Source organism: Podarcis raffonei, chromosome 3 (genome assembly GCF_027172205.1).
Source record: "Podarcis raffonei isolate rPodRaf1 chromosome 3, rPodRaf1.pri, whole genome shotgun sequence".
Lineage (NCBI taxonomy): Eukaryota > Metazoa > Chordata > Lepidosauria > Squamata > Lacertidae > Podarcis > Podarcis raffonei.
This window is the reverse complement of record NC_070604.1, coordinates 84,962,897-84,989,046: the sequence shown is the minus strand read 5'-3', so window position 1 is coordinate 84,989,046 and position 26,150 is coordinate 84,962,897. Positions and strand designations below refer to the sequence as shown.

General features: G+C 40.4%; 1 protein-coding gene and 1 long non-coding RNA gene across 5 annotated transcripts in view; one reads left to right on the top strand and one right to left on the bottom strand.

Annotated features, from left to right (window-relative positions):
• The window catches only part of LTBP1 (latent transforming growth factor beta binding protein 1), a 184,829-nt gene that overhangs the window by 123,301 nt on the left and 35,378 nt on the right, over window positions 1-26,150 (bottom strand). For all 4 annotated transcript variants that reach the window (XM_053382828.1, XM_053382829.1, XM_053382830.1 and 1 more), the window contains exon 5: window positions 8,695-8,862. In XM_053382828.1, the coding sequence (XP_053238803.1) occupies window positions 8,695-8,862 (168 nt within the window). The remainder of the gene's footprint in view (window positions 1-8,694; window positions 8,863-26,150) is intronic.
• LOC128410950 (uncharacterized) lies at window positions 2,510-7,903 on the top strand. Its single transcript, XR_008329647.1, has 2 exons — window positions 2,510-2,589; window positions 7,489-7,903. It is a non-coding gene; the product is annotated as an uncharacterized LOC128410950 (long non-coding RNA).

Below are 26,150 nucleotides of genomic sequence, written 5' to 3'. Positions count from 1 at the left end.
CTTGTCCCGCTTTTACACAAATACTTCTACAAGCTGTTTTGTCTGACTTTATGCGTCCTCTTAATCTGCTTTCCCTGGCACAGAACCCCTTTTATGTCATCACACTCCCCCTTCCCCCATGCTATTTGAAATATATGCTTGACTAGCTAAGGTATTGACATATCAGCAGCAACCAAATCATTCTGCAGATATCACAGTTTTATTATTGTCCCTTGAACTCTGTTGGATTCCATATAAACTATGGAACAACAGAAAAAGACATAGGTGCTCTGTTACAGGCAAAATGGAAGAAATGCAAATAAAGCGGGAAAATGCATGGTTCGGCCTCCCATTTCCCAGGAATATAATCTGGCACTCATTTTCTTTCTCCTGTACCTAATACTGACATTTTAAAGGCAATTTCCTTAAAGAACATTTTAGTGCAACAATCTGCTGTTGGAACTTTTCTTGTATATGAATGCTGCAGTAAAAGTGTGTTGGCTTCCTTACAAGTCACATCCACTTTTTTGGCTAACGAGTTTTCTGTAACTCCTATATGAGAACCACTGTTTTAACAGAAAAAAAGCATTGGGCTCAATATAGTACACAGTTACAGATATTTGTTTCAACAAGTTTTAAATTCTTAGACCATCCTGGATAGTCCCTTTGATCATGTATCGCAAATAAGATTTATTTCCTCTTGCTCTTTTAATTCATACTTGTAACTATCTTACTACAGTGGTACCTCGGGTTACATACGTTTCAGGTTACATATGCTTCAGGTTACACACTCCACTAACCCAGAAATATTACCTCAGGTTAAGAACTTTGCTTCAGGATGAGAACAGAAATCGTCCTCCGGCGGTGCGGCAGCAGCAGGAGGCCCTATTAGCCAAAGTGGTGCTTCCGGTTAAGAACAATTTCAGGTTAAGAACGGACCTCCAGAACAAATTAAGTACTTAACCCGAGGTACCACTGTATATGATATTTGCTTACAAGAAGCTTGTAAGGTGGGCTAGGGTCAGAGATAGTGAATTTCTCACTGCTACTCAATGAGGAGCTTTACAACTGAGTGGTAATTTAAAACAGAAGATGAAAACAAGTGTAATATTAAAAAAGGACTTGTAGAGTTCCCAGCTGCTACGTGAGCCTGATTTCCTACCAGCTGATCAATGGAAATGACAGATGAATATCCAAGTAAACAATCTCTCCCCACACCATACATGTTTCAGATACTCATTCATCACACTAACTAAAGAGAAAAACAGAAACCTTTATTTAATGTGCAAAACTGCTTGGGGAGAAGGTTCCACAAAGCTATCGCAGGTATAAGCCAATCAGTGCTGTGCTTGGCTAGGATCTGATGCAAACCTATGTTTGTCAGAGCATGAACCTGGACAGGAAAGGAACATCTGACTGAATGCAATGAGGGTGATTCCAAATCAGCTCCATTGCTGTTGAGATGCTATGCTTGACTCAGTTTCCTCTGTGAAAGCCCAGAACTTAAATTATTCCACAACTGTGGCTTTCTCTTTCCATCCTTGGAATCATTTAAGTTAGACAAACTGATGAGCAATCAATGGCTTTTAGTTAAACAACATCTCCTTGTACATAGGTACCCATGCGTACTGGATGCTGAGGACATAGCTACTTCATGCTCTACTTGGATGGAAGGATTATAAAAGCCAAGAGTAGAGCCAAGAGTTTAATCCATATGGGATCTGGATCAATGAAAAAAACAAAAACAAACTGCAAGCAGCCAACAATGGATGGAAAAAGAGAGCATATTGCTAGAATCATTAAGACCACCAACAAAAATATATTTAAATACATTTGAAGGAAACCATCTAGGAAGATGGTTGTACCTTTGGACAAAGGACTCAAAAAGGTATGCTAAACAAGGATTAAGAGGTTGCAGAGAAGCTGAATGAATTATTTGCATCTGAACTCACAGCAGGAGATATAGGGCAGACCCTTCTATCTGAACTAACTTCCCCAAGAAAGGAGATTGGGCAACTGAGAAAATAGTTGTGACAAAAGATTAAGTCCTACACCTTAGTGACAAATTAAAAAACAAATCACCAGGTCCAAATGACATCCATCTAAAAGTTATTGTAGAACTCAAATGTAAAATTGCTGAACTTACAACAAAAACATGTAACTTTCCCAAGATTGGCTTCTGTTACTTCAGACCAGAAAGTAGCCAATGCAACACCCATTTTTAAAAAAAGGGATTGGGGGAGATCTATGAAATAACAGGCTGGTTAGCTTAATGTTTGTTCTAAATAAACTGGTGGAAAGTATTATTAAAGATAAAATCAACATGCATATAAAAGAAGTCTTGCTAAAGAAGAACCACCACAGAGTGGAATTCACTGCCACTGGATGTAGTAGCAGCCACCAACTCGGGCAGCATTAAAAGAGCATTAGGATACAGCTATCAATGGCTTCTAGCCATTATGACTGTGTCCTACCTCCAGTACCAGAGATGATATGCCTCTGAATGCCAGTTGCTAGGAAACATAAGTGAGGAGAGTGCTTTTGTGCTTCTGCCCTGTTTGGGGGCTTCCCACAGAGGCTGCCCACTGTAAGAATGCAATGCTGAAATAGGTGGGTATAATCCGGCATGGCTCTTCTTATTTTCTTATGGGATACAAGCAGGAAGGAGTACAAGAGTCACCAAAAGAGCTAGAGGACAGAAATCAGTCAGGCTATAATGGAAAGATAAATAGGAAGAGTTGCAGCAGGGACTGAGACAGGCATCCCCAAACTTGGCCCTCCAGCTGTTTTGGGACTACAACTCTCATCATTCCTAGCTAACAGGACCAGTGGTCAGGGATGGTGGGAATTGTAGTCCCAAAACAGCTGGAGGGCCGAGTTTGGGGATGCAAGCAAAGAATAACCTTGTTACTTCCCCAAAAGGTTCACTCGGAACTTAGTATTATAAGTAGCTTAAGGCCAGAAGGAGTCAGATCAAAGTGACTGGGGGGAATTAGAGCTCAACAGAAAGTAGATAAAAGGGGAAAGTGTGTTATATGACTTTGCTCTTAAGTAGAAGACATAGGGAAGCAGCAAGAGACATGATCACTAACCCTAAGAGCAGGCTTCCTCAACCTCAGTCCTCCAGGTTTGAGGTTTGAGACTACAATTCCCATCATCCCTGACCACTGGTCCTGCTAGCTAGGGATCATGGGAGATGTAGGCCAAAAACATCTGGAGGGTCAAGGTTGAAGAAGCCTGCCTAAGATGTTCAGTTCAAGAGCAGCAAGTCATACAGTTTTTGCCTTATAAAGTCTAAAGAGAATGAATAAGTACTTCACTGTATCAGCCCTACATTGTTCAAACTTGCTAGAATATATTAAATCAGAAAAGACTTATGAGCAAGAATGAGTCATACAATCACAAATGTTAGCTGGGAAATTCAGCATTTGCAAAGCTGTTCCCTTTCTCCATTACACTTTCTAATCCAGTTCCCTGCCACAAATAAATACAATTCTTTTGGAAAGCTAAATCTGAAAGCAAAACAGTCGCATAACATAAACAAATCTATATTAATACTCTGAACTACCGTACTTCAATCTGTTGACTGAATTTGGGGGTTTTTTTGTCCACTCTAAACTGACTGCTGCTATTGTTTTAACACAATACACATTATTATTTTTATATGCCACTCGTAAAATGCCCATGGTGATTGAAAGGGGTGGCAAAGATGGGATGAGGGTATTTATACCAAGACTCCTTAGCCACCATGCACTTGTCTGGAAAAAAGCAGTAAAGTGAATCTGCCAGTAAGAATCAACCAAAACAATTAAGAAACCATCCACATCCCTTATAAAAGTAAAGGCAATAGTGAGGATGGGGTAGTGAGGTAAAGAAAGGAGTAAAAAAACGGGAAGAGCCCTGTTGGATCAGACCAAAGATCCATCTAGTCTAGTCTGTTTTATTCTCACAGTGGCCACCAGATGCCTATGTGAAACCCACTAGGAGGACATGAGCACAATGGAACTCTCATGTTCCTAAGCAACTAAAGAATACTGCTTCTGGTGCCAGAGGTAACATACAGGCATCATTACTAGTCGCTGAGAGTCTTATCCTCCATTAATTTTTCTAACCATTAAACAATTTGCTGTTTGAAGAAGTACTTCATTTTGTATATCCCAAATCTCCCACTATTCAGCTTCACTTGATAACCCCAGGTTCTAGTATTATAAGACAGAAAAACAGCCAGTGGCAGTTTATATAAAGTTAATTTTCTTTTTATCCCAATATTTATCACTTGACACTTGTTTACACTGAACTGTTTTTGCCATTCTAATACCCATTTCCACAGTTTGGAGAGGTCCTTTCGGCTCTGCGTAATCCCTTTTTTTCCAACCACCTTGAACGATATGGTGTCTTTAAACTTGGCTACCTTACTGCTACCCTACGTCCAGATGTCTTATGAACCAAAACAAAAAACCCACTGATATTAATTCAGTTTAATGAAGGAAATGTCCCAGTGCTGGCACATGGATTCTTAAGGTTACAGATCTTCTCAATACTGTCTCTAAAGGCCTTTTGTTTTCCCTGAAAATTTTTGAGGCAGAAACTAGAGCTGCTCTCTACTCATCCCAGTGCTGGACTTGCTCCAGGTTTCTTATTCCTAGGACTAGTGATCAAAGACCATATTCAGCTTACGAACCCATGCTCCTGGAACTATGCACCATTGTATTCATTAGGTACAAGACCTTGAACTCTAGGAGGTAAATACTGTAGCTACTTCTGAGGCCCACCTGCTGCCTAATAGGTAACACCTATTCTGCCTGGCTAGATGGAGTTTAACATATTAGTGGGCTGGACCTTAAAAGTGTGATCCTGGCACTAGGTGGCAATTGAAGACCTAACTCTTCCATTTTCCCCTCACCCAGCCAAGTAATGATGAGTCATTATGATCCACAAAATCACTCACCATCCCAGTTTTACCTCTGGGTGCAGTTCTGGAGGGTGTAAAATGAGGATGCGTGGCAAGGAAGAAGTTTGAAGAAAAGGATAAAATATAAACCGTGAGTTAACCTGGACTTTTTAGTAAGGTACTATAAGCCAAAACCTTTTTGTTGTTGTTGTTTAAAAGCAGTTTTCTTTAGGGAGCCTGTACTGGCAAATGCAGCCAATGACAAGAACCAGGCAAAGGCACACCTTCAAAGGTTCTAAACGTATAAACATGCAGTGCTGAGGAATGGTTCCCTGATCATAAACCCTGAATTGTCCACCCCAAGCCCTGCCTTATTTCTTCCCCCAAACATCAAGCGAAGGGGGGGGGTGGCTTAGAGAAACCAAGAGGGGTGAGGTTTAAGTGCACAATGTATTCCAAGCCCCAGCAGCCTTTAAATTTTACAGTGGGCTCCCGATTTAAGTGGTACCAATGGAAGGGATGGCAGGGTAAATTAAACCCACGCTAGAAGAGTAATAATCAATAAACGGCAGGCACAAACACATGCTGCAAACACACACACACATGACTTAAAATTGGAGAGGAGCCCTGAGGATCATTTAGTCCAACCCAAGCAATGCAGAAATATTTAGCTGTCCCATACAGGCTCTCAAGGACAATGGAGGGGGGGAAACACATAAGCACTCTGGCCAACAAATTAAATGTAAGGCAAACCCACTCAGTCACCCAGACCAGCCATGCAATTGGACAGGCAAGGGCAATAGAGGGGGAAAACATACAAGCGTCCTGGCCAAAATGGAAGGAAAGTGAGGAGACGAGGGAGAAAGAAAGATGGAGCCACACTCACACTCAGACCTCGCTGGGGGCACGTGCTGGGCACAAACAAATCAAGCACCAGGAGTGGGGGGGAATAGAAGGTTAAATGTAGGTTTTTACACGGAAAAGAGAACACAGCAAGGCAAACCTGGATGCCTGGGTTTTTCAAAGCAGTAAAGCAATGAGCGCACGCAAGCCTCTTAAAGTTAAAAGGCATGCAAGGAACCAGACCCCCCCCCCGACTCCAAACCTCATGGCTCTTCTCTGTGATGACTCTCCTAGCTGATGATGACTCGCTGCAGGACGACGACGACTGAGGAGGAGGCGGAGCTGGAGCCGCAGCATTAAGCTGCTAAACACCCCCCCGGAGACACCTGGTTGGCTGCCTCCGGTGGGCGTGGGCACCAGCCAGGTGAGGAGGGGCGGGGGCTAAGGCCCCCGGCCAGGGGCGGAGCTCGGGCTCCCGCCCACAACCACTCCCCTCTCTTCCAGGGAGGAGAGTCTTTCTGAGGCCCACCTGCTGCCTAATAGGTAACACCTATTCTGCCTGGCTAGATGGAGTTTAACATATTAGTGGGCTGGACCTTAAAAGTGTGATCCTGGCACTAGGTGGCAATTGAAGACCTAACTCTTCCATTTTCCCCTCACCCAGCCAAGTAATGATGAGTCATTATGATCCACAAAATCACTCACCATCCCAGTTTTACCTCTGGGTGCAGTTCTGGTAATGCCCCGCAAGTCGGACTTCTAAACATAAACACGCCCGCATACTGTTTTGTATGCCTGATAAACTTTTCTATATTTTGGGCTGATTCCCTTTTAAGTAGTTACAGGGCATACTGTTTCTAAAATATCAAACCTGAGGGCAGGAAGAAAATGATACTACTTGTTTCAAAAGATTGTGCAATGCAGCTTTACAGAACAAGTAAAAATGTGTCATAGAATCATAGATCTGTAGGGTTAGAAGGAACCCTGAGAGCCATCTAGTCCAACTCCCTGAAATGCTTAAAAACCTCCAATGTCATTCTGTCCTGTAATGTTTCTTCTTGGTTATCAAATATTTTACCTTTTAAGATACCTTATCATTCAGGGCAGTTATACTAAATGTATTAAAACAAAACTATGCTTCACATAGCTGTGACAATTGCCACAGGAATGGAATTTGATTTTTCACACTTGTTACTGGATGTATAGCAGCTCTCATTCATAAATTCTCCTTATTTTTCAGTTCCTCACGCATTGCCACATACCAGAATTATATTTAGGATGCAATCAGTGCAGCATGCCTTTTAAAGCTATCATTATCAAGAAATGTACTACGGTATCAAAGGAATTTGGATCCATACCATGACTTGTCTGTAATTTCATCTAAGGACACTTCCAGATATAGGCTTAGTTCAGATGAAATGCCAAACCATGGTTTGGTGTAGCAAGAATGAGCCTTGGGGTCATGCACACTCTCCCCTATGTCTGCAAAACTGGAATCGGGTCACAGTTCAGTTGCAATTTCCAGTTTTTGTGTGTGCAAACCATACACTGTCCAGTTATTCTGCTACGATAATATACTATAGTCAGCTGCTAAATTGGAACTCAGGGAAGTACAATGGGAAGAAGCAGCAAGTGAATCTAGATTTCAAATAATACCAGGCTGTGGTTTTCTGTTACATCTAAATCAACACTTTTCTCTTTTGTAGGTAATAGCTGCTTGAATCAGAGCACTGGTCACACTCAATCCCCATGCTGAAATGTCATCTCCATTTCAGATGCTGCGAGTCCAGACAGACTAGCAGAATCCAACATGACTGGCACAGCTACAATTGTGCAAGACAGCAATGGTAACTCTAAACTCCCATGCTGAGAAGCATCTCTCCTCTCTGAGGCACCTCCTGCTGTGATTCCTGATTTGCTGCTACCGTTCTGCAAGAAGCAACATCTGGAAGAATCTTTAGAGTGATTGATCTGCATTTCATACCTCCACTTTGCCAGACCAGAGGAATCAGAAATAGCATTTTTTGGGGAAACATTGTATACCATAAAAAGACAATTAGGATGCCTCTTTCTACTCTGCCTAACATTATGTTTGTACTTGGAATAGTTTTGCTATTCTAAGGATTATCTGACATTAAGTGAAGAGCTTTAAGAGTTTTATGAACTGAATAAAATGATATTGCAAACTGCCCTAATCAGTAACAAGGACATGTAAACTGTATGTCACACTACTCTGAACCATTGTGCTTGAATTTCACTGCAAAGCAAGATAGGTGGGAAACTGAATCTGTGTTAAGTATACACTTCTCTACAGCTAACATTCAATAACCTTTGAAAAACAATCTTATTTTTGGTGTACCGTGCTAGCTATGCCACTGAGATTCCTTTTTGGAAAACACAAAATAGCATTCACTGGAATGATAATTGACATTTATCTTACTTTTGATTTGATTTCTAAGCTTTCTGTCTCCTATTTGGACACTTGACACATAATAAATATGTTATGCTCACAACACACTCAAGGCAAAAGTTGAAAACTGGCACCCATTTCACTCACAGGAATGCAGAGTCAAACAATTCCCAGACAATGTCTTGCAGGAACATTTCATTCAAGTCTAACTAGATTTTTCACATTCACTTATGCAAAATTAGAACCACAAACTGAGAGCATTTCCCCCCTCAACCATGACATATTTTCCATCCAATTTGCGAGTTTCTACACAGAGCTACTAACACACAGCGCTGCCACTGCCTCCCCCACCACATACAACCTAAACTGTGGGGTTTAACTAGTTATCCCTCTCTTTCGCATGTTCAAAGAATTATCAGTCAGTCAGGGGATGCCCAGCACCAATGACATTACACTTATCATAGACCCTTGAAGAAAAAGCTAACAATTTCAAAACATGCACAAATACACAGAGTCCAACAAAAGAAGAAGTAAGGATTAGCAAGGATGATGAAGGATTGGAGAGACTTACCTACTCGGAAGTTGGGTGCTGTCAAGGTGTCAGCAGCATGCCCATTTTCACTAATCAGAGTCGTGGTGTTCCCTTTCTCGCAGCTGTTCTGACAGGTGCCTTTTTTACAAGTCACTTTACAGATGCTGGGTGTAAAGACCACCTTGATGCGTCCCGTGTGATTTCCCACTGGGAGCAGAGGCAAAGAGAAAAAGAAAAACAAACAAGTCACTTTGGTAGCCATTGAGTTCCTTTAGATGACTTTTAAAAAAAGCTTTTTAAAAATAAAATTAAAAAAGGCAGAGAGTTCTTAACAGAGGAGGGCAGTCTTCAGTGCTCTCTCCTCGATATCCAGTGGTGTCTCTGAAACAGGAGTAGGAAGCTTAGCAAACAGGACTCCGGGATCCACTCCAAAACCACATTTAAAGTCAAGTCACTGGAGTGGGATTAGTAATCACAATGCTGCACTTTATTCACAGTCAAAGAGCAATACCAAGGGCATGACAGCTTAAATAGCCAACCCTGACAGGCAGATGTAATGTAAAGCGACTGGCTGTTCACCTAGGGGTGAATAAACTCTTGCGTCTTTTCCTTTTGCATACTTTTCCTGTTTCTACACTTATTAAGTCACTATTTGTAGCCCGACCCCTGGAAATGTTTTAGGCATGCCGCATGTCTGAAAACATCTGTCTCAAATCTCCTGGCACCCCAGCCTGAAGTGAACAAATCCAGTGACGCAGCTGCCCAGGACCCTTTATTTTTTTTCCACAGATTCTTGGAACGGCTACTCCATGTGGATTTACATATTATAGGTTTTACTTTGTCGACAAATACTAGCACTTAAACCAACGTCCTAATTGTGCAAGATTGCCAACGGATAACTGCAAAACCTGTTCCTAATAGGGGGTGGGGTAGGGCAAAGCGAAAGTGTGTTCCAGACACAGTCATTCAGTACTTTAGTCTGATTTGTTCTTAGAAGATGGGAGGATTTACCAAACCCCAGATCTTCTCTCTTTTTTAAAACCCCAGATTTTACAAATGGTTGTATATACGTTTGGTTAAGCAACAAACATTTATATCTCTTATTTTCTTACTTTTTAAAAAAGCATGCTTCAAATATACAAAATCATGTCACCCCACCTTGTCAAAGTTTTACTGCAACTTCATTCCTTAAGAAACCATATTAATAATAACTAGTTGCAAAAAAATTATCCAAGCCTGATTTCTTCCAAGCCAACATTTTTTCAAAACATTTTTCAATATGTTCCTGCCACAACAATGCATGCAATTTGAACACTAGTTGGTTGGCCCATCCAGTGTATGAATGCCCTCTGGGAAATTATTATGGGTAATGCTTGGGGGGGGGAGGAGAATGTTTCCTAACATAAAAATAATATCATTTCATATTATTTTTGGCTTGTAATAAGATTAATTGAAAGTAAACAGTGCCAGCTGATTCATCTCCAGACACTGGCATTAAACTGTTGCCCGCCAGATGCAGAGCAAATGCTCCAGCTTACTGTAAACAAGCAACTTTCAGACCTACTTACAGAAAGCTTCTCTCTGCCAATATTGAAACCGTGAACTCCCCCCCCCCCCAAATACAACTAGCTACTCATTATCTGAGGAGATTTAATGTGTTCATTCAGCACAACGACACATGGCTTTGGGAGCAGTTTCCTCCCATTCATACACATACAATGTGGGACCAACACAGGGGGTGCAGTCTGCACTGCTAATTTATTACTTAGGCTTTGGCAGGTCCGCTTTCTAGTACCCGCGCCATTTTACATAGTATGAAGAGCCACCTGCACTTCACCAACAGAGGTAGACTAGAATGCGTTGCAGTTCTGTTTACTGGTTGCAAGAAGACAGTGAGAAGGCTCGCAGAGGAGTTAAAAGTCTTCCCTGGCACTGCTCACAGCCTTCTAAGGAAGCCTGCCTCATATTTGGAACACTTGTGCTCTGAATAATTCTTAACAGTAGGCATAGCAGAGATGAAAGGGGAAAACAATGAATTTCACTCATTCTAACTTCACCATTCATAGCTCACTTAAAGGCAAATCTTAGCTTTTCTACTGGCAAACTGCATTTTCTAGGAACTAGGTCTACACCTTTCCCAATAAACAGGCATAAAGTTGCTTGTGAACTGCTAAGGCGGCCAGATTTCAAACATCTAAGTCAATTCTAAAACACCAAGCAGATTTTCAATATTTTATTTGGAAATGTCTTCACAGAAAAAAAAAATCGTTTCCTAGAAAAACCGTAACAATTTCTATCCTCTATTTTAACATGCCTTTTGCAATCATTTTTTTTCCATTTAGGAAGTGATCTAATTAAAACAACATGCTTAGCTAAGTAACCACTATCAAGCTGGCCCAACCTGGAAAATCTCGTGTGCTAGAGAAATCCCAGCTGCAGCTCTTCAGTGCCACAGCATGGTTTAAATTGGACTCCGGCAATATTGATGCAACTGAGTGGTGACTCTTGAGTCATGATGCAGACAAAAGAACATACAATGCACTTTCAGGACAATTTGATAATATAGCAAAGGATTGCTGGAATATATGACTGGGAACTCAGTAAGTTATTTAGGAGCCTTACTTAGTAGCAAGCCCCAATAAACTTAACAAAGCTTCTTCTGAGTTGATTTGTATAGGATTGCTTTGGAAGGGTGCATCACATAGGACTTTCTTTGGAGACCGGCTGTATCCAGGAAATGCGTGCTTCCAAGAACCCACTACTGATACATTTTCTTTATACATCTGCAGAGCACACAAGGGGAGTTGCAGGAACTGCGTGTATCACTCATTGTCTGTCTGTGTCAGACATCTCATGAGTTTGTGGTTGTAAGAATGTGAATTAATATTATAATTTGATTTTTATATCGCTCTTCCTCATATAAGAGCCCAGGGCAGGCAACTGAAGTAGAATAAAATCCCATGCATTGTTTGGGACAGAACAACCTATTTCCATTTCATGTCAGTTCACATGCATGAGCATGCATGAATCGTAGATCCATTCCATTCTGTTTTTTTGCATTTTAAAAAATGCATGAAAAATTCACATTTCAATTGTACGAATGCTGTACTTTCTTCCCCTAAAAGACTTTTTTTTGCATGCTTTCAATGCATTTCTTCTACATATTTTTGTATGCTTTTTCTGTTAAATACCAAACACTTACTTTCACATATTTTATGGAATTTTACAGAAACTACATTGCCATTTCAGTAAAGTATGTAATCCAACCCATAGCTGCATTCCGACATGCATGCAAATTTTTGGACCAGTGCATTAGGTGGGTTCAATTCCTAATACAGAATGATTTAATTTCTCCAGCATTCCTAGTCCTAATAGACATCCACATTTGAAAATGATCGTTTAGTGAAAAGAAGCCGAAGTTTCATGGACTATTTTTGGGAACTATATAACAAGCAGATCAGAGGATAATTCAAAACTGCAGACCAGGAGAGAAGACAAGGGTTTGCAGAGCCAAGGTGCAAGAACTATCCTGTAGTTCTCCACGGCAACTCAGGATGGACTTTTGTGCCTCTATGTGGAACAAGAATGGACTACTAAAGATGCACCATGGCTTACAAAAAGTCAGTACAACTCTGCGCACATATGCAATGCCAACTCTAAACCTGAACATGTAAGAGGAAAAGACAAATCCAGACTGTACCTCAACACTACTAGTTTCTATTTCAGCTAAGTACCCGCAAATTCTTTAAGTTTCTGTTACCCAAATACAAAGTGCACACTTGGCACATTAGAATGAAGGACAAACATGTTTAGAAATTTCCATTTGCAGTAAATGGAAAGGTGGATCTAATCCTTAATTGCACTTCACTCCTGGATAAGTTAAAGGGAATCACAAAGATACTTACACATATATGGTCTTTGTATATGATTCTCTACTTGTATGTTTCATCCAAATATCCGTACCCATGTACAAAATAATCCTAAAATGCAGCCCTCAGTAAGCTTAATGTATTATTATTATTATTATTAGTAGTAGTAGTAGTAGTAGTAGCAGTAGCAGTAGTGCCCAGCCCATCTGACTAGGTTGCTCCAGCCACTCTGGGTGGCTTCCAACACAAGAAGACATCAAACACAAGGAGACATCAAACACTGAAAACTTCCCTATACAGCGCTGCCTTTGTATGTCTTCTAAAAGTCATATAGTTGTTTATCTCCTTGACATCTGATGGGATGACATTCCATAGGATTGGGACCATTACCGAGATGGGCTCCTTAGGATACTGTTTTATGAAAAGTAGCCATGTAGCAAAGATAAGCATTAGCCACCATTCCAGATTTCTCAATGTACAATTTTTTATTTCAGAATAAAAAATTGTCAACATCACATCAATTTTTTTTATTGATAAGAGATGCACTGGAAAACACAACTAGGATTGTCCTCAGTATCACTTGATGCTCTTGCTCTCATTTTGAAAATATATCTATCCATATTCTGCAAATTATTATTATTTCTTCTTCTTCTTCTTATACTACACTACAGTACACTGAAATGTTTAAATGTTTCTTTGATTGTCCCTGAATCTTCCTGCCACACTTGTCATTGTCTCTTGCAACACCAGGGGGTGAGGCTGTTGGCACACCCTCTGATAACCACTGGCTTACAGTCTATGTTTTTGGTTCATGGATGGAAGGAGGACAGTTTTGTACCACTTTTGCTTATAGAACTCTCATTTGTTGAATGGAAAGCTATTTCCTCCATTCACAGAACAGAAACTTAAGTCCCAAGTCATGGATTAAATAGGATTTCCATCACAGGAAGTATCTGTTACAGTATGGAGGGCGGGGGGTTAATGCTTTGTACTGGCAATGCACCCAATATAATTCAACGGCACACACCAAAGTCCATTAGTCTCCACCCTGAAGGTCTGGCAATTCAACAGCAACATCATGAATTAAATGTGATCCTACACAAGGCTTGCTGTGACAAACTGAATTGCAGTCTGTTATGCTGTAATAGAAAGAGCAAGCAGAGGAATGGGCATTTGGCAGGGCTTGTGACCAGATGGCCATGACAGCTGTTTTTGCCATACCTAGATAGGGTTATATAAGGTGAAGGAATTCTATAAGCTAGCTTTGTAGATCATTTTACTTATAATGCTAATCCGATTCCAGGAAGATTTTATATATGTTTTAGTTGTCTTTATGAATGTGAACAATTGTTGATTTAGATTTTTTACTAATTATATGGGTTTTACCATTCTTTTCAGAATTTACATAGATGCCTTCCAGAGTTACTATATGGTGCAAGATTTCTAGCTATGAACACACTCAGCTGTCCACGTGCATCTCATTCTATTTGGAGGAGGACCATGTGGACACAGAAGTTTGGGGCTGCTTTACTAATGAAGTCACTGGAAGGCTGTTGTCCTAGAGAAACTGCACCTTTCCAGTCTCTTGTAAAATTGGGGTGGGGTGGGGGTTGGGTTTTGGAGAGTAGAAAGACTATATAAAAAACAGGCACTGATTATGTTCTCATGCTCCATTTAAAGATGACACACATATTTACAGAGTGGAGAAAGAACTCATTGATCCACATGGCATTACCGTATTTTCCGCCCTATAGGACGCAATTTTTCCCTTCCAAAAATGAAGGGGAAATGTGTGTGCGTCCAATGGGGCGAATGCAGGCTCCTTGGCTTCAGCGATAGCAACGCGAAGCCTCCGAAGCCTGCGCTCCGGAGGCTTCGCGTTGCTTTTGCTGAAGCCAGGAGAGTCTGCTCTTTGAGGCTGGCGGTGGGGGAAAGCAGCATTTCCCCCACCGCCAGCCCCACAAGCTGGGTCGAAAAGCCCGCAGGAGCCGCGCAGCCTTTAAAGAGCGCGCCGCTCTTGGGGGCTTTTCCCCAAGGAGGGAGAAGGGACTGACTGGCCGAGTCAGTCCCTTCTCCCTCCTGTGGGCTTTTGCGGGAGGTGGGGGAATTCCGCCACCTCCCGCAAAAGCAGGGAGAAGGTCTTTGAGTAGTGCACAGGCTGCTTGCAGCCTGTCCGCTGCTCCCAGAGCTGCGGGGGCAGGGGGAACATATTTTTTCCCTTGATTTCCCCCCTGAAAACTAGGTGCGCCCTATGGGCCGGTGCACACTATAGGGCGAAAAATACGGTAAATATATTAAATACATTTTCATTAGAAATGAAGCAATATTTTCATTCCATACACATTAAGGATATAAGGTTTACATGCATCTAGGACTCATCTCTCATGTTGTGGTATTTATGTTCCAATCCTGTTGCACAGAACAGCTGAAAAAACCATCCCAGACTTACACACACATACATGTATAGAAAAAAACATACAGTTTTAGAAACACTAAAAGCTTTTCAAGCTCTTTGGTTATCTCCTATACCTTTTAAACTGCTGACAAAACACAATCAAGAGGAAATTGCTTATTTCCTAAAGTAGGCCTGTCCCAGTTCTTTTATCATCCCATCCTGATTAACTCTTCTCAGAGCTTTTTCTTTAAAGCTGTACAAAGGAAAGTTGATATTTAATAAATACCACCATAAAATATAACCTTTTTTTTGTTTAACAGCAACCTTTTTCAATCATACAATGAATTTTTCACAATATTTCTACATACTATATTTTTTTAAAAAACATTATTTCCTCTAGTGATTTTTCAGTTAGAGCCATATACTGTATAGTCAACTGACAAGCCAGTCCTTGATTGGCTTTTGCTAAATATTGTTTAAAGATCCTGCACAGTGGTCTCTATAAAGCTGCATATCAGCAATACATTCCCTTCACACTCCTTGTTTCAACCTTTCCCCTTACATTTCAGAAGAGAAAAGTAGTATCTCTTACAGAAATTGTGAATGATTGCATGGTGTCAGCCAGTTCCACTGTTGCTCCCATTTGTGGCATGGATGGATGGATGGGTTAGGGACCAGCAGGGGTCTTCAGTACATAATGGTTATATATATATATATATATATATATATATATATATATATATATATATATAATCAACCACACAGACAAAGGAATAGCTCCCTAACCAGCAGTTCATCTCGAGTCCTTATAGCAATGGAAAAATAAGGATAACCCACTATACTCGATATCAAAGGTATAAAGTGTATTATTTTTTGAAAAATCCCAGTCAGACTAAATGATGACCTGTGTCTGTTTTGCATAGACAGAACAAGGTTTGTTAATCTTAACTGAATAGCTTAATAGGTAAAGGAACCCTGGACAGCTAAAGCCAGTCAAAGGCAGCCCTGAAGGCAGCCCTGTTTAAGGAAGTTTTTAATGTTTGATGTTTTATTGTATTTTTAATATTCTGTTGGGAGCCACCCAGAGTGGCTGGGGAAACCAGTATAAGTAATAAAAATATTATTATTATTATTATTATTATTATTATTATTATTATTATTCAAAGCTGACTATGGGGTGTGGCACTCATCTCAGTTTTCAGGCTGAGGGAGCCAGCGTTTGCCCACAGACAGCTGTCCGGGTCATGTGGCCAGCATGACTAAACCGCTTCTGGTGCAATGGGACAGCATGACAAGTGCCAGAGCACACAGAAACGTCCCTTCCCACCGCAACAGTACCTATTTATCTACTTGCACTGGTATGCTTTGAAACTGCTAGGCTGGCAGAAGCTAGGACAGAACAACTGGGGCTCACCCCGTTGCATGGATTCGAACAACTGACCTTACGATCAGCAAGCCAAAGAGGCTCAGTGGTTTAGACCACAGTGTCACTTGCGTCCCTTAATAATGCCAGTCTGGTGCCACAAATAACTGCAAATCTAATGAGAATCAAAATATCTACTTAATATCTCCAGTCGCCACCCACTGCACTTCCGACTGCAAGAAGTGCCAGATTTATGCACGGGCTAAGCAGGCTGCAGCCCAGGGCCTCATAATTTAGAGGGGTCTTGACCTCTTGCCATTATTTTTTTTAAGGCAAATTTTACTATCTAGGCCCAGTTGCTTAGTAACATTAACCATGTGACGTATGAGTCTATGACTGTTTAATAGTTACACAAGTGCATATTTACTGTTTAGTTAAGTTTATGGAAGCTTTAAAGCTATTCAGAATCAAATAAATTCAGCTATGAAGCAATACAAGTGTTCAGATCACCATCTATCACTGTAGCGTCCATTTTGAGAACAAGTGATACTTACTTTATATCATTGTGAATCACAACAATATTTAATTTTGACTTTTTGTGAAAATAATAATAAGTGATATGAAAGTGGTGCTAGTAAACGAAAGTGACAAAAAGAACAGAAGTAAATATTCAAAATGTTTAAAGCCTTACTTAACCCTTAGATAAAGAATCATGTTTGCAAACAGAAAAAAATCAAGCAGACTACACTGAGCATACTGAATACCAAACAGAACACAGCCTCCCAAGTACTTCAAGAACTGTTGTCAGTAACTACCACTACAAGTACAGAAACTTCTAGAGAAAGTAACAATAAAGTAACAGGATCGCCAGCCAAAAAATTAACAAAAGGCACTGAAGGAACATGTCACAAGATAGCTATACCAGTGAATGAGCTTTATTGTTTTTTATCAGACCTACAAAAAGATGGGTAGTGCTAAAAAAAATTATTTCCTCGAGTCATAAGTTCCTAAACATTTATCAGACACAAGATGGGAGGGGAGACTCACGCCAAAGCTACTGCAGCTACTAGCGAAAGTTATGCTTACACTGTAGAAGCCCTCAGTCTTATTTACTATAATGAAACAGAGAAAGGAGAAACTAGATGACATGCTGGAAATCTTTTGCACAAAATGGAAAAATTTGAATTTATTTCCTTGTGTCACCTTTGGACACATTTGCTAGACCAATTTCATAAAGTTAGCAAGTCACTCCAAAGTTTACATACTTCACTGAGCATATGTGCAAATATTTACAGCTCACTATTGTAGCTCATATCAAACACTCAGACTAATTTTGATTAAATTGAACAGCAAACAAAATTTACTCTACCAGATGTAGAGTACAAAACTGTCAAAAGAAGGCAGAGAGTGCGAAAAAACAAAACAATGATGGTACAAGCACCCAAAGACTTAGACAAATTTTCTCCAATAGACAAGTTTTAGGGTAAATTCCTTTATCCCTGTCACAGATGCTCTTGAAGCCTACCTAGACGGAAGGGAAACCGTGTATAGGAGTGCAGCTGGCAATTTTTTGTGAATCTGCAAGTGAACAAGGAACAGATTCACAATGGCAGTAAAATGTTGATGAAAAAGTATCCAAAGGATGTTGAGCTTAGCCTACTCAAGGAACTCTTGTCCTTCCACCTGTATGTCAAAGAAGCTTACCCTGAAAAATTAAATTAAAGCCACCAAGATATGTATGAAATAATATTCCAGGAGAAAATTTGGACAGTTTTTCCAAATATAGAAACAATTTTCAGATTGTTCCTGTGTTTAATGGTTGCAAACTGTACTAGCGAAAGATCAATTACTAGACTAAAAAGGATAAAGAATGATGTACAGTCAACGATGTGCCAAGACTGCTTGTCTGATCAAAGCATTCTCTGCACAGAAAACGATAAACTGCAACTTACTAATTTTAATGTTATAATTGGTAAGTTTGTATCCAAATGAGCTCGAAAGAAACTGTTCTGACTTTGTAGATAGTGTAATGTTGTAAAATAACTATTATTTCCCTAGGAATGTTCTATGTGAATGTCTTCATTAACAATGTTTTTATCAATGCTAAAATTTCAGAAATGTTCTACATTCGCTGAGTAGCTACAGAAGAGAACAAGGTTTTGCTTCTCATGATCAGATGCTATTAAGTTTGGACCTCCCTAGGTTTCCTAGCCCTGCGGCCCCAGTTGCTTGAAGAGGAATTAAAGAACCTTTTAATGAGGGTGAAAGAGGAGAGCGCAAAATATAGTCTGAAGCTCAACATCAGAAAAACGAAGATCATGGCCACTGGGCCCATCACCTCCTGGCAAATAGAAGGGGAAGAAATGGAGGCAGTGAGAGATTTTACTTTCTTGGGCTCCATGATCACTGCAGATGGTGACAGCAGTCACGAAATTAAAAGATGCCTGCTCCTTGGGATTAAGGCGATGGCAAACCTTGACGGCATCTTAAAAAGTAGAGACATCACCTTGCCAACAAAGGTCCGTATAGATAAAGCCATGGTTTTCCCAGTAGTGATGTATGGAAGTGAGAGCTGGACCATAAAGAAGGCTGATCGCCGAAGAATTGATGCTTTTGAATTATGGTGCTGGAGGAGACTCTTGAGAGTCCCATGGACTGCAAGAAGATCAAACCTCTCCATTCTTAAGGAAATCAGCCCTGAGTGCTCACTGGAAGGACAAATCCTGAAGCTGAGGCTCTAATACTTTGGCCACCTCATGAGAAGAGAAGACTCCCTGGAAAAGACCCTGATGTTGGGAAAGATGGAGGGCACAAGGAGAAGGGGATAACAGAGGATGAGATGGTTGGACAGTGTTCTCGAAGCTACAAACATGAGTCTGACCAAACTGCAGGAGGCAGTGGAAGACAGAAGTGCCTGGCGTGCTCTGGTCCATGGGGCCACGAAGAGTCGGACACGACTAAACGACTAAACAACAACAACAGGTTTCCTAGCCCTGGGGCCGCAGTTGCTTTAATCTGGCCCTGGCTGCAAAGGTACCTGGAGAAAGGCCTCAGATAACACTCATAGAATTGTATAGTTAGAAGGAACCCAAAGTGTCATCCAGGAATCACAACTAAAGAATCCTTGACTGATAGAACTTACTGTCGGAAAGTTCTTCCTAATGTGTGGTCAGGATCTCTTGTGTTGCGATTTTAATCCACTGCTTCAGGTCCTACTCTCTGTTGCAGCAGAAGTCAAGCTTGTTCCATCTTCCATGTGGCAGCCCTCTAACTATCTGAAGATGCCTATTGTATCACCTCTCAGTCTTCTCTTCTCCAGGCTAAACACATCCAACACCCTGAACCAATTTTTTTGTGTTTTCATACAGTAAACCGCCCTGCGGTCCTCAGATGAAGGGTGGAGATTAAAGCAACATACAAACAAAAATAAAATAAAGTTGTGGTTTCCAGACCCTTGATTATATTGGTAACCCTCCTCTGTACATGTTCCAGTTTGTCAATATCCTTCTTAAACTGTGGTGCCCAGAGCTGGACACAAAACTCCAGGTGAGGTCTGACCAAGACGAAATGTTCCTGAGCTCCTTGTCACAAACTCCAAGAAATTAAGAGCAGCTGCGTAGAACTGATGGCTGCTGACTGACCCCAATAAAGTCAGTGACTTACTTCTTCCTTCAGCCACACTCCCTCTCGGCAGTAGCTCCTCCCTGTCAGACCAAATGCTCTAGCAGAGCACACAGCAAAACACAAACACACAAGCAAGCCTTCAAACAAGCTACCAGCCTTAATCCAAAAAACACAAGCTCACTTTGTTCTGTCTCTTCATCCAATTCCTTCACAACCACCTCTGTTTACTAGCACCTGGTCACAATGGATGCACGGACTGATGTGGAAGAAGGTGATCCAACAGGTATTTGGTCCCCAGCCATGTAGGGCTCTAAAGGTTAAGGCCAGCACTTTGAATTGAGCTTGGAAACTTTTATCAGGAGGGCTCACAGTTTGTGTGGTAGCCTCAACCAACAAAATGTTCTGCTTGCTTCCTTGAGGCTCAAGAGACAAAGATGGACCTAACAGTAAACTCAGAAAGGCTTGGATAAAATACAGTGGTACCTCGGGTTAAGTGCTTAATTCGTTCCAGAGGTCCGTTCTTAACCTGAAACTGTTCTTAACCTGAAGCGCCACTTTAGCTAATCGGGCCTCCCGCTGCTGCAGCGCCGCCGGAGCCCGATTTCTGCTCTTATCCTGAAGCAAAGTTCTTAACCTGAAGCACTATTTCTGGGTTAGCGGAGTGTGTAACCTGAAGCGTATGTAACCTGAAGCCTATGCAACCCGAGGTACCACTGTAAACTCAGTTGATACAAGCAAAGTATCAACAAGGGTATTGGAACAACGTATTGGTTTAGGTGTGTCAAGAGACCTTGCAGGTCAGGTTAAGGGCAGTAAGGTTGACTAGACTGATTGCAAAAGCACAAAGTAATAATCTGTTGTTTGTTGGATGTCCCAGTTAAAATATCTGGCTCATAGGCAGATTATGAAGAAACTCACATATTTCAGTTTGAAGAAATTGGTTTGCCCTAACCTCTCACACATTGTAGTGGAGCTTATGAACTCAGCTCCTCTACGTGTGTGTGCAAACGGTAAGGTGCTTGTTGCAGAATACATTTTATAATCCACGCCTCAGAGTACTTTATGGATACAGCATTTTAGTCTGAGTCAGTGATCACAATCAGTTATTAATTTATTTATGCCTATCCTTCATGTCTACATCTCATGAACAGACAGAGGCTGTTTTATTTGTTTTTTTGTTTTAAAGTGAATCATCTTTCTTCTGACATCTCATTAATGTTAAGCTTCTTCCTGTATGATTCCTGCACCCGTTGCACCCCTTTTTGGACTGTGGCCATTTTATATGCTTAAAACAACGTGAAACATGCCTGAGAGTTAGCAATGAGCAATGCTGTTATTGTTTCTTGGCAACCAACTTTAGGGCAATTGCTGAACCCAACCAGAGTGAACAAGAGAGAAAGAATCATGTACTATGAAGTTAAATTAATAGAAGTACTAGATTTTGCCCTGACCTGTCTAACTTGCAAAGTATTTTTTTAAAAAAACCATTAACACCTCAGCTGTAGGTTTCCAGAGAACTAATTTAACCCCTCTTAGAGCAAGTTTGTTTATTTGTTTATTCTTAGATTAAAATACTTCTGTATTCCTTTCCGTAACACTGTCAAAGCTGCTGACTATAACATGATTATACAGTTTTGAATTAACAAAAAGAAAAAAGTAATAATAAAAACAAAACAGTTACAGCAGCAAAAAAATAAATATTCTTTAAGCCACTCTAAACAGCCCAAAGGCTTTTCCTAAAAGAGCCCGTTTTTGGCCACACACCAAAAGCTCAGCAATGGGTAAAAAGGAGTTATACAGAGTTACATAAATAAATGGAATTGTACTGTGTGACATTACAATGCATGGCTCTGAGAAATGCTGCCTTCTAGCGTGTGGAGTGGCCTCTTTGGGAATGGCACTTCACAACCCAGAACCCAAGATTTCTTAGTCATGCTTCATAGTATCATGCAGTACAACTTCATTTCTGTGCTCAAGTGGCAAATGTCAGAGACCCCTCTATGCCCTTCAGAATCTCTTCTCCATCGGATAGAAACTAGTAAATTGAAGGCAAAGGAAACTGTGGGGCTAAAATTGCTTAGCTCCAGGAAAGAGACTCCATTCTAGACTTCTCTTCCAAACCGTTCTTGCAAATATACACAGTGATGTTTGCTTTCCATTCCACAAGAACCGAAGAGGGGTTGCATCCTTCTCTGTTTACCCCTGTCCTTTCTTGGTCCTCATGAATTACATGTGCTAAAAGCACCCTCTCAATCTATGGTTACTGCAGGTACCACATACACACTTTTAACTGCCTTTTGATTGCTTATCTGCTCCCACCTTGAACACATTACAATTTGTATAATGAGTTTTTGATAAAGAGGAAATGCTCTTTACTAGGGATCAGAGAGAAATTATATTTGCATTTTAATACAAAATTATCTAATTTGAACTTTCAGAAACAAAACGCAAACCAAAATACAGCTGTCTTTTGACAAGAATTTGGGGAAATGTAGCTCATTTAAATTACGAGCTGGCCCCAAAACAGTCTGTAACAAGGACAGAAATTGTAAAATGCAATCTTTCCCCAAATAAGAAAGTACTATATTTTCACAGGCAAAATTTCTACAGTTAAGGCCAAACCTTAATCAAATGATTCCATATTCTCTTATTTCAAGCTATATTATATGCTTGGGAGCCTTATAAATCAATGTGTTCCACTTTTTAAATAAAAATTTAATGGCAAGTTTTCTATGAAATGGAACTTTTTAAAAGATAAAAAATATATAAATTTGGTTGATATTTTGAGCATCAGTGTTTCAATTCCATTGTAATATAAAAATTTAGTCACAGAAAATTTGAATTGTTATTGTTAAATTTAGTACACAACATTTACGGTTATGTGCTTTGTATTGAATTAACAATGTATCTTTTAAAACCTCCTGTTTTGATGCATAGAAAAAAAATGGTGACTGACTAAAACACACTAGAAAGACAAGAAACTTATCCCTGAATAGATAATGTGAACTGTACATTTTCCAGTGCTTCGGCAAAGATGGAAAGATGAGCTCACAAGAATTCTGGGCTAAAAGTTGTCAACTACTTTATGGTCCTGAATTAGATGATCACATATTTTATTTTTCCTCTGTGGAGCCTATGACTTATTTTCAGTGCATAACATCAACAATGCCCAATAATTCAGACAGCTGTTCCATATTTATTTTTAAGCACATCTTTCAATATGTGCTCTCATCTTGGTCTATATTTACCCTCTATTGTACAAGCTCTGCACTTTCTCATTTCACCTGTTGTTTCCTCTAATAATTGCTTGTGAGGCTCCGACAATGTATCCCCAGGGTAAAGGGTCAAAGCCGTGCCTTAAAAGTTATTCTGACGGAAAGAAGCTTTCACCTTTCTCTCCATCTATGGAAAAAGGCTGTTTAAATTGTACTGATCTATCCCTGAAATCCTTAAAAAGAAAGCTGATTGAAGAAAACAGAGAAGCAGTTGTTGGCATCCATCTGTCTTGAGAGACAATGGAGTATGCCTATGGGGGTGAAGTCAAACCGCTGTGTTAGCAGCACCAAAGTAACCTCCCCAGGGTCCTGGGCTGCCCAGACAACAAAAGTCTTCTCTTGACCTCACTGATGTGATCCAAAGGAAAACAGACCAATATGTTCGGTACCAGTTTCCCTGCAGGAGTTGCCAGAAGGAGGCGTACAAGGCACCATTCAACCATTTGAGGTATTCCACTCCGGATTTGTGTAGGTTTTACTCCTTCGCCTTTTCTTCACCTGAAGATGTCCCACAAGGCAACAGGCTTTTAGGATCAGAGTTTTCCTTTCCTAGATAGGTTACCTTCCCAGGTTGACAAGTCCCTATTGGTCTTGTAGACTCCATCCACCAGAGCCTGTCTTCTCATGCAGGGCAAGTCCCTAACTTACTTAGGGTATGAGACACATTGGCTACTCTCACCTGGTTTAACTGAGTAGCTGAAGCCGTTCCTGGGGTATGGCCACTGTCATATGCTGACAGCTTGTAGCAGCCACAGTTGAGAGCAGAGTGCGGGGTGGGGACCAAAGGTGGACAAACAACCCAGAAGGAGCACAACATGTCCCCCACCAGAGGTACTACCCCCCCAACACCCCATACACCCTGGAGAGGCAGTAATCTTAGGTCATTTAGTGGAAGGCCCACAAGCCTTCATGTTCTTGGCAGACATGCTCTGGGGCAGTGTTGCCAAATTATCAACTTGGAATTCTAGTGCCAGGGCCTATATTTTGACTCAAACTTCTCATACATATACATGATTTACTGGAACTGAGTAACGAAACTTAAACTCTGACATATTAAGACAGATTGGTTTAAATCAAACTGAATGATTGTAGCCAATGCCAGACAGATTTCAGTAGAAAACCTCTGGTTCAAGCATGACCTCAGCTAATACTATCATCAGCCTTATGTTTTGAAAAATGAGGATAACAATAAACTACCTTATAATGTGGCCATAAGAACTGGTGGCTATAAGGATTTCTGAGATCAGGTATGTGAAGCACTTTGAGATTTCAGGAAAATGAGCATAGTAGAAGCAGGCGCTTGTGTTCATATATCAACCCGTATCGAAAACAAGCCTTCTATTCTGCAGAAATATTTTCTGTTATTATTTAACTATCTGAACCTGATCCAGCTATTTTCACCACTACCCCCAACCTGATGTTGCCTGGAAGATCTGTGAACAAACTCATGAGATCCCTACTATGTGTATCATTTTTATATATGGTAAATATAGCTCATGTCCTTTCTGATTCTGCAATTTCTCCCATGGGCTGGGAGAGGAGACGACTGGGAGACCAACTGTAGGTGGGAGATCAACAGTAGGCAGAGCCAACTAGTTCTAGGTTTGTCCCCATCCTCCTCCCTGATGACTTCTACAAGGACAACACTGAGACTAAGGAGGAGAAAGCTGACAGCCAGTGACATTTGCTGGTCTGCCTGTAAGTAAGAAGAAAGGAAGGTGGGGGCTGGCTAAGGGAAGACTAATCATGGTGGATCAATGTCCCATTTGGCCAAACAGATGAATCTTTACTGAAAGCACATCCACAAAAATCTGCCCCCAGGAGTGTCATATGTTCAAAACAAAATTAGGCATTATTATCATTATGGTATTAGGAAATACAAAGTAGATAAGAGTAATTAACCGGGGGGGGGGGATTACTCTTATCTACTTTGTATTTCCTAATACCAAGGAGACTTTCCATTCCTTTCTGCCCTTGCCTATGGAAGAAAATGCTGTTTTGTAAAAACAAAGTTCAATTCACCACAGAACACTAATTCTATCTAGCCTATCCCTCTTCATATAATTATGTGGTAGCTACTATAGCAAGAAAATATATTTTACTAATGTGAGTAAGAACAGCATTTTGCTATTGGTAAATGTCCATAGTAATTACTTTTAACATAGAAGGCCACTGCAGGCAACACATGAATCTATCATCTCTTGCTCTTAATGTTTAATGTACAGGAACCACAACCCACAATATAAAACTGATGTTGAACTAATTGCAAACTAGTGATTTCCACTATATATAAAAATCAAATTCTGGCATCAAATTTAACAACAGCTTCCAATTCAACTACAGCTTCCAACAGACTATTATGGCATATATTCATTTTATTCCTTTATTGATTGCCGGCATTGGACCGCTAAAGAACAGTTAAATAGCAAACATTTTAGATTTACTATATCTGAATACCTAAGAAACACTATCTATCTATCATATTTATTTATTTAGTTAGTTTCATCCAAGGGTCATCCTTCATCCAAGGATCACAAGACCATTTACAGTATAAAAACCAAAAAATGCCTAACAAATAAAACAATACCCTCCACCCCAAGTTTAAAAGGTCATAGATAGTTTAATCTGCCAATGGCCTGGGAGAAGAGGAATGTTTTATTATGTTTTTATATATGCTGGAAGCCACCCAGAGTGGCTGCGGCAACCCAGTCAGATGGGTGGGATATAAATAAAATAAAATGTTGTTGTTATTATTGTTATAAAGCGAATGGTGGGGGGATCTCTTTAATTACCTCTATCACATCCCACACTTAAGATCCCCCCCCCAATATTTCTAAACTTCAAAGCCCCACTGCTTTAAAATGGCTTTAAAAGGAAAGTATTCCAGCACCTCAATCATTTCAGCAGCACTTTTTCTTGTTCTACAATATTAATTAATTAAATTTGTATACCACCCTATACCCGTAGAT